Source organism: Phyllopteryx taeniolatus, chromosome 7, assembly GCF_024500385.1.
Source record: "Phyllopteryx taeniolatus isolate TA_2022b chromosome 7, UOR_Ptae_1.2, whole genome shotgun sequence".
Lineage (NCBI taxonomy): Eukaryota > Metazoa > Chordata > Actinopteri > Syngnathiformes > Syngnathidae > Phyllopteryx > Phyllopteryx taeniolatus.
This window is the reverse complement of record NC_084508.1, coordinates 5,379,944-5,389,142: the sequence shown is the minus strand read 5'-3', so window position 1 is coordinate 5,389,142 and position 9,199 is coordinate 5,379,944. Positions and strand designations below refer to the sequence as shown.

Here is a 9,199-nt window from a genome sequence, read left to right as displayed (position 1 = left end):
TGCACTTTTTAAAGTATTCCTTAATGCCTCTTCTAATGCTAACATGTGATGCCAAATGCGATAGATGGCCGAACTGAAATTAGCATCGATGCTATGGTAATTATAAATTTTCAAACGACTGCTACACACACGGAGCAGCAACACATTAAACAGACCATACACCGGCTCACAGGAATATTTAGAATTGACTTTTAACAATAATTGGTTTAATAAAAAAGAACATTCAAGAAGCAATAAAAAGAAATCATACTAATTTGTCTTTTTGGATTGGGGAACTGAGACACAGTGCTAATCAGACTGCAAATCGTGATTAAAAATTGTTAACTAGGCACGCACTGGACATTGCTTGGTCAATATGGTATAGTCATTAACATTATAGCTAATCTGATGTGGAAACATCCAGAATCAACATTGGCACTCACACGGGAGACAAAAATATTTTGAATACCAGCGCTACGACTCCTGCGGTCATCACAGGCTTGAGTACATACGGCACTGAAGCTTGACATGGATGCCGTTAGTCCCATCATGCTGAGAGTTTGTTTACTGTTCGCAGTGTCTCCTGACATTTGTTGATTGAGCCAAGGTGCATATTTTACGTTGGGGGGGGGGATCTCATGGCACACGACCAAACAAAAATGTCATCAAAAATGTTGGTCTCATTTTTTGGTCATTATTTTTTTTTCTACCAGGAAAAGCTACGTCCTTACTCAATGAAACTCCTCCCCTCAGTTCAACATAGTCGCTAGGCACCAAGTTGCCACCAGATAGCGCCAAAGCAATGTTTTTATATTCAACACGGCTTTGTCCTGAAAAATCTGTGAATTCGCCAATGCCGAACTGCGAATACACGGGGGTTCACTGTAATACCTTTTCGAAGGTTTTAGGTTACTGTAGTGTTATATGAGCTGTTTTACGATTGAGCTTCACCTAGAAGCTAGTGTGCTTACACTTAATTTAGCGGTTTGTTTTTCATGGTGAGAGGCAATAAATGAGCAAATGTACACGTGCAAGCCGGGCCATCGCTCGTTTTTTCGGTCATATGAGCTACCCTGCAATGTGCCCGTGTGTGTGTGTGTGTGTGTGTGTGTGACAGCAGCTGCACGTTGTATGGAATCTGACATCAACCCCTAGCGTCACTTGTCAGTTGCAGCCCAAAATAAACCAAAGGCAACACTACGCAAGGCTGCCAGCGTCCCGGTGACTGGGCACAAAGTTCCCCTTTCTCTCTTCCATGTTGATTCCCAGACAAAAAAGCTTCGTTCTGTCGCAGGATGAGTCGCCCCGGTGAGTCTGTTTACTATTTCATGATTGGAACCTTGCTTTTTAACAGGCTTTGAGGCCTTATAGTACTTGTAGTAGTGGTGTTTGGTGTTGTTGACGCAATGCTGTGGAGCTGCATGTCGGATACAAGTTTGAAACACTTTCTTTAATGGGTTCGGTTGAGACATTTACCGTGAAGCCGTTTATTGCAGGGATACGTTTCATACCCACTTGTACTGGTGAAAATGTGTAATGTAGAGAGACCATATAATTCGTCTTTTTAATTGTTTTACCCCTCCCACACGTTTCAAACACCTTGAAACTTATTAAAACACGCTCTCTGTTTTTTTAAAGTATTCCTTTGCCGCTGTTCTCACGCTCTCGCTGACAAGAAATGTACATTTAAGTTTCCCAAATAAGAGGAAAATTGTTCATTTAAACACCAAAATGTTCAACCAAAGCATGTCATTGAGTTGAATGAAAAAAAAACCCCAACTTTTTTCATTTTGACTCACTTTCAGGTGAATGACTTGAGTTTGTTCTTATTTATTGCTTCACTTGGCGTTGAGGATGGTGCGCAACGTGGACGACCTTGACTTCTGTCTGCCGTCGCACCCGCAGACCATCCTTGAGGGTCTGCGCTCTCTGTGCTCTCAGCCCAAGATGGTGGACGTCACACTGAGCGCCGGGGGTCGCGACTTCCCGTGCCACCGCGGGGTCCTGGCCCTCTGCAGCGCCTACTTCGGCTGCATGTTCTCGGGTGACTTCGCCGAGAGCATCGCGGCCCGCGTGGAGCTCCAAGAAGTGGATCCGGATATTCTGAGCTGCTTGCTGGACTTCGCCTACACGGGCAAGCTGACCATCAACCAGAGCAACGTGGAGGGTCTGATCCGCACTTCCAGCCGGCTGCAGTTTCAGACGGTCCGCGCTGTGTGCACGCGGTACCTCCAGCACCAGATCGACGCCACCAACTGCCTGGGCATCCTGGAGTTTGGCGAGATCCACGGCTGCCCCGAGGTGGTGGCCAAGGCGCGAGCCTTCCTCTTGGAGAACTTTGAGGCAGTCCAGCTGAGCGAGGAGTTCCTGCTCCAGGAGAAGGAGCGCCTGGTCTTCTGCCTGAGCCACGAAGGCTTGCAGGTCCGATGCGAGCGCGCTCGCGTGGAGGCTGTCCTCAGGTGGGTGGGGCACCGGCAGGAGGCTCACCTGGGCCACATGCCGGAGCTGCTGGGCCTCTGCCGACTGGAGCTGCTCGACCCGGACTACCTGAGGGGCACGCTGATGCAGGATGCTCTGGTGCAGGCGTCGGACGGCTGCAGGGAGGCCGTGGAGAAGGTCCACATGGAGGTTTGGACATATTAGCTTCTAGGTGGCTAGCACCGTGACCATAAAATGGGAATATTTTCCCCTATTGTTTGCCAATATTACGAAATGGGATTGTTCATATAGTCATGTTGCTAAGTGGCTACATATTGGCATATATTAGCATTGGTATTGTCTTAGAAAACAATTTCTTTCAGGTTTTTGTCACGATGCTAGGTGGCACTAGCTACATATTAGCATTTCTAACATTGAACATTTAACAGAAAATGTTCAAATTTTATGGTCACGATGCTCGGTGGCTTGTATCGTTGCAAATGTCACACATTTTTTTAATGTCGTTAAATTTGTCGTTACGTTTTTAGATAGCTACATATAATGGCACATATTTTCACAGTAATATTCACCACATTTTGACAGTATTTTTTCACATTCTGTAGCCACAATGCTAAGTGGCTTTTAGCATTGTTAGGTGGCTACATTTAGCATTTGACAGAAAATATTCACCTTTTATGGTCATGATGCTTGGTGGCCTCATATTAGCATTACTATCGGCACACATTAAAAAAAAAAAATTCACCAGATATTAACAGTATTTTCCGTATTTTGTAGTTACATTGTAGATATTCCCATATTTTAAAAGTATTTCTTAGATTTCATGGTCACGATGTGATAGGTGGCTACATACCAGCATTGCTAGCATCACATATTTTAAGTATATTTTTAGGTTTGTCGTCATAATGCCCAGTTACTCGTCGTATTAGCATTGATAATATTTTACACATTTTATATTCACGATGCTAGGTGGCGAACATTGACTGAATGACTTACCTACGTGGCTTTGAAAAAAATATTTTGTCAGAAAATGCACTTGGCCCCGGAGTGCGCGGTCACAGTGGACGGTCAGAGTCCGCAGCCCAACCTGCAGGAGGTGCTCTTTGTCATGGGGGGTCGCTCCCTGGACGACGACTCGGACGACGACTCGGACGACGACGATGGCGAGCGGGCGAGAGCGAGAGCGCGCAGAACTCAGCCCAGGAACTGTGCCTTCTACAACACCAAGACAAGTACAAACACTCCTCAAGAAATACAATCAATTTAACGGTACCGTACGGTGAAGACGGCTCAATTCGAGGCTACTTTCGGTCCTTTGAGATTGCTTTCCATCATTAGAGGCTATTTTGCATGATTTGATCAAGCCTACTTAACATTATTTGAGTTCACGTTCTGTTATTATAGGCGATGTGTCCCTATAGTTTTCTCCAAACTCTGAATGTTTTTTTCAAATATCACTGCCTTTACATACTTTTTTTTTTCCCTCAAAAGCTACTTTCCGTTGTTTGCATCGTCTTTCCGTCAATTGAAGCTACTTTGATTTTACTCTCCTTTGCACGATTTCGCAAGGCTACTTTCCATCATTTCAGGCAACGTGTCACAAACATTTTGTCCAAACTCCAAATATTTTCCCCTTTTACTTCCTGTACCCGTCCCAACATTTTTGTCCAAAAGCTACAGTTACAATTGGTTGAGATTATTGTCTGTCATTTGTATAACCCAATACTTTCCCCCAAACTCCCAATTATTACATCACTTCCTTCCACAATAGATGATTTTTTTCATCTTTTTGCATAATTTATTGAGTCTACTTCCCGTCATCTAAGGTGACTTTCCTTTGAGGCTACTTTGTGTGATTTATCGAGGCTACTTTCCATCCGCTGAAGCGAAATCCCACTTTTTTTCGCTTGTGACTTTTTGTATCGGTTCAGATACTTTTGTCCAAACAATTTTGATGTACTTTATGTGTCCCAATATGTGCGCCCAAGTGTTTTTTTTAATTTTTTTTTTAAATCTTTGTAGAACAGTGGCATGAGCTCCCAAATTTCCCCAACCCAAACAAGTGGGGCTTCTCCATGGTGTCGCTGAATAATGACGTCTACGTCACAGGTGAGGATCTGTCTGTCCCTCCGTCAGCCTGTGTCAGACATTTCTGAGAAAATGTGTGCCCGCAGGAGGCTCCCGGGGCTCCAACACCAACACCTGGTCCACCACGGAGACGTGGAAGTACGTCACCAAGGAGGGCCGGTGGGTCACGGTGGCGCCCATGCTCCGACCTCGCACCAACCACTCATCCGCCACGCTCAACGGAGAGATTTACGTCATTGGCGGTAAGCGATTAAAAACAGCAACACACTTCCTGTCTGATTTTCCAGCCATCGTGATCTTTTCCTGTTTGTGTGTTCAGGTACGACGTTGACCCGCGTGGAGGTGGAGCGTTATGACCCGTACCACGACACTTGGACCTCCACGTGTCCGGCCGTCAAGTACGTGACCAACTTCACTTGTACGGCGTGCCGGGGCAAGCTCTACGTCATCGGCTCCTGCGCCGTCAAGTACAACGCGTTGACCATGCAGTGTTACAACCCCGTCATAGGTGAGGACGCGCAGCACTTTCTGTCATTTGAGGCCACTTTGCATGATTTGCCGAAGCGCCTTTCTATCATTAGCGGCTGCTTTCCGTCATTTGAGACAGATTTTCTAGCATTTGTGGCTAATTTGCATGATTTAAAGAGAATGCTTTTCATCATTTGAAGCTACTTTCTGTCATTTGAGGCACATTTTCTACCATTTGAGGCTTCTTGGCTTGGTTTAAAGAGGATACTTTTCATCATTTGAGACTACTTTCTGTCATTTGAAGCACATTTTCTAGCATTTGAGGCTACTTTGCATCATTTAAATAGGATGCTTTTCATCATTTGAGGCTCGACTTTCTGTCATTTTAAGCTACTTTGAATGAGTTTGCGAGGCTACTTTGTCTTTTCTGGCTACTTTGCATGAATTATCGATGCTACTTTCTGTCATTTAAGGCAAACTTCCATCCTTTAAGGGTGGTTTGCATAATTTATTGAGGCTACTTTAAGTCATTTGAAGCTCCTCAATTATAAGAATTTTGGCTTGTTTTAAATACTTGAGTATGTTTAACTAACCTAATACATTTTACAAGAATACATTTTTTTCAGAAAAAAAGTTCTAATCGTAAAGAAAGTTTCATTTAAAAAAAAAAAAAAGAAAGTACTAGAAAGTATTCTTTTTTTTAATCAAAAATAAAAACCAATAAGTAAAATTATAAAAACATTATTATATTATTTTGAAGACAAAAATATTTTCCCATATGAAAAAAACGTAATTAGTTGCAATCTTACTACATTTTTTAAAGAGAATGTGGCATTTTTTTCTGGGAAAAAAGTTACATTTCAAGAATAGTATTATTATTTTGAGAGAAAAAGTTTTAATTTTACGAAAAAAAAATCTCATTCTGGGAGACAAAAGTTATATAGTTTAGAAAAAAGGTATAACCGTATGAGAATAAAGTAGTATTTTTCGATAGAAAAATCTTATCTTGCGATTAAAAAAAAGTTGTAATCTTACAAGAAGGAAGTCAGGGGTGACAAAAAAAAAGTGTTTTATCAAGTATCAAAATGACACATTTCTTTGCATAAAATATGTATTCTGACTATATTCTCATGCGTTTGTGGTTGATTTTTGTTTGTTTGTTTGTTTGTTTGTTTTGTCCCAGACAGCTGGATGACTATCTGCTCGCCATTCATCCCCAAGTATCTGTCGTCTCCTCGTTCCGTGTGCATGGAAGGAAACATCTACCTGCTGGCCGACAACACCAAGAAAGTCTACTCGTACGACCCCGACGTCAACATGTGGCAGAAGGTGCCAGGCTCGTTGACGTACAGTGAACCCCTGCCATACTCCCGTTGTATTGCAGATCTTTAAATGATGTTTTTTTTTTTAAATTGATTTTTACAATATAAAGTGACGACACGCATGTTCGCGGTTCGGCATTCGGGGAATCTATCCACCGTGACTATATCGGGAGTTCACTGTAGGCGCAGGTGGAAATTTTGAGTTTCAGTGTAGTACCACATTGTGCCACGACGTGTTGTGCTGCACTCTCTACCGGAAGAGATGCAATACAGAAGAAGAGGTAAAGAAGGTCACCAACTACTGTAACCTACAGCGCTAGTCGTTATTCCCACAGAGCAGAGATAATGCATGCCTGTGAATATTGTTGTATGCTGTGTTTGTATATGTTGCTGCTCCATTTGTGTTAAAGGAGCTGTTTTTTGAAGGTTAATAATTACCATAACGTTATGCTATTTTTTTTTAGCCCATCTATGGCGTTTTACATTACATGTTAGCATTAAGCTAGCACATTCTCGTCAGACAGAATTATATGGTTGAACATTTTGGTGATTTAAAAATACAATGTTTAATTTTTTGTTGTTATGCTCTGTAGGTGTTGCCGCTCCGTGTGTTAACATCTATGCTAATTTCCGTTAGCCTGTCACCGGTGTTAGCATTAAGCTAGTGGACTTGTTAGACAAAATGATATGATGCAAGCACGCTTGGCCTCTTTTTTTTGGAAGACTGCGCAAATGAATCTTCTTTACTTTCCATGAGTGATGTTATACAATAGAGAGATTGAGAACAGGCACCAACGAATACTTTAAAAAGTAAGTTTAAAAATGTTTTAATACGTTTAAATGTGTTCAAAGCATGTGGGCGCTGTAAAACTATTTTAGACAAATTATATTTATATGGTCTATATCGCAGGTTTTTACCGATCGTCGGTGGGTCTGGAACGTATTCCCGCAAGAAATATTTCACTGTAACGTCGACTGTAGGGACGATATTAACCTAAAACAGCTTTTCTTCTTCCTCCGTAGATCCAACTGCTCCATATGCTGCACGAGAATGGCGGCCTGGTGTCGCTGGACGGGAGGCTGTACGTAACGGGCGGCCACTGGAAGGGCATGGAGGGCGACTACGGCGTGGAGGTGGAGGTATACAACCGGGCCTCCGACACCTGGGAGGTGGAGGGCTTCCTGCCCAGACTCTGGTTCTACAGCGGCGTCTCCACCATCTTCCTCGACCCCGCCAACTGGCCTCGCGTTTTCCCCGCCGACGCCACGTAGGCGATGTCACGTGATCGCTGGCGGAGCGAGAGCTCTGCCGTTGTTTATTTACATACGGTGGTGCCATGACTTTCGAGTGCTCCAATTTAGGAGCTACGAGCAGTTGCTCGCGCCATTTTTTTGTTTTGGTGTTGCGAGCAAAAATACAAGCTTCGGATAAGCCGCCGCTCTCGTATGTGGGCAAGGGGAGCCACAGTCGCTGATGCGCTTTTAGCTGTTTATTGAATGGGACAAATACAAAATGAGAACCCTGGCAAGTAACTAATGTAGGCCACAACTCACGCCCAGACGCTCACACAGAGACGAACCGGCGAAGTACCTGATGTCACTCAGTAGGCCACGCCCCTTGAAGGCATACATCCACTTGTGGCGACTTTCGGCTTGTCCCAACGTACAGTAATTACACTTTATAAAAGTTCATTTCTTTACATTCTCTGTTTTTTTCTGTTTTTATACAGTATGGTGCATTTCTTTTCTTTATTAATGACACACAACACCCCAGGAAATTGCAGTGCTGGAACAGATTAGTGGCATTTCAATAGGGATACTGATTTGATATGCAACTCAATTGAGTTACGAGCTTGGTCATGGAACAAATTAAACTCCTAAGTCAAGGTACCACTGTACATTGTTGTCAACATGTTAGGAATCTTTGGTGCTGTTTTGTAAATGAGCAAGGTGTATGAGGGACACACACAAATCATACTACGAGAATTAAGTCATCATCGTACAAGAATTAAGTCGTATTTTTTAGGGGGGATCTGAATGTTAGGCAAATAATAGTGCTTTTCTTGTTGGACAATCTTGTTAGAAAGTTTTTTTCAATGTCAGATTTTGTGTGTGTGTGTGTGTGTTTTAGGAGCAGTTGGTTTTTTTTCAGCAAAAAAGTCTGAATTTTAAAGGAGATGAGAAATGGTAGTGTGCTAAACCTTGAAATTTAAAATTTTTCAAGATGAAAGTCACAATCTTATAAGAAAATGATATTTTTATTAGATAAAAACATACACATTATTTTGATTTAAATAATTAGCTTTTTAGAGTTTATTCTTATATGAATTTTTTTTCCAGTCATAAATTTAGGAGAACAAATTTGTATTTTATCAAGAATAAAGTTGTAATCTATAATTGCTAAAAACTAATTTTGAGGAAAGTAAAAAAACTCAGAAAATAAAAGTTATAAATTTGTAAGAAAAGCTTTTACGGGACAAAGAAAATATCAAATCTAACGAGACCAAGGCTGGTTTTCAAGAAAAAAGTTGTAATTTTATAAAAATAGTATTTGTTTTTCTTTAAAAATACTACTTTATTCTTGTAGTATTACTTATTATGAGAAAAACAAATCTCTAAAAATTGCCTTTTTGTCCTCTTATGATGATTGTGACTTTATTTCCACAAGATTACTTGTATTTAGTCATGAAAAAAGTCAACCTAAAGCTGTAACATTTTTTTCAAGAAAAGCAGAATGTAGGAAACATGAGAAAAAAATCAAGTTTTTGGGATAAAAAAAAAAAATAAATTTAATGAGAACAAAGTACTTTTTCTTTTTTTTTAGAAAAGTTGTGATTTTACACAAATAAGGATCCCCCCAAATAAGATTAACCCCCCCTCATAATATGACTTAAAAACTAATTATT

The 9,199-nt window shown here is 41.4% G+C and overlaps 1 protein-coding gene across 1 annotated transcript; it reads left to right on the top strand.

The window, feature by feature from the left end:
- Positions 1-1,157: 1,157 nt before the first annotated feature.
- On the top strand, positions 1,158-9,114 carry klhl30 (kelch-like family member 30). The gene is made up of 8 exons (XM_061780176.1): positions 1,158-1,287; positions 1,785-2,607; positions 3,443-3,647; positions 4,438-4,524; positions 4,590-4,745; positions 4,823-5,011; positions 6,155-6,300; positions 7,317-9,114. The coding sequence occupies exons 2-8, from the start codon at positions 1,834-1,836 to the stop codon at positions 7,563-7,565; spliced, it is 1,806 nt and encodes a 601-aa protein (XP_061636160.1). The 5' UTR covers positions 1,158-1,287; positions 1,785-1,833; the 3' UTR covers positions 7,566-9,114.
- The last annotated feature ends 85 nt before the right edge of the window (positions 9,115-9,199 follow it).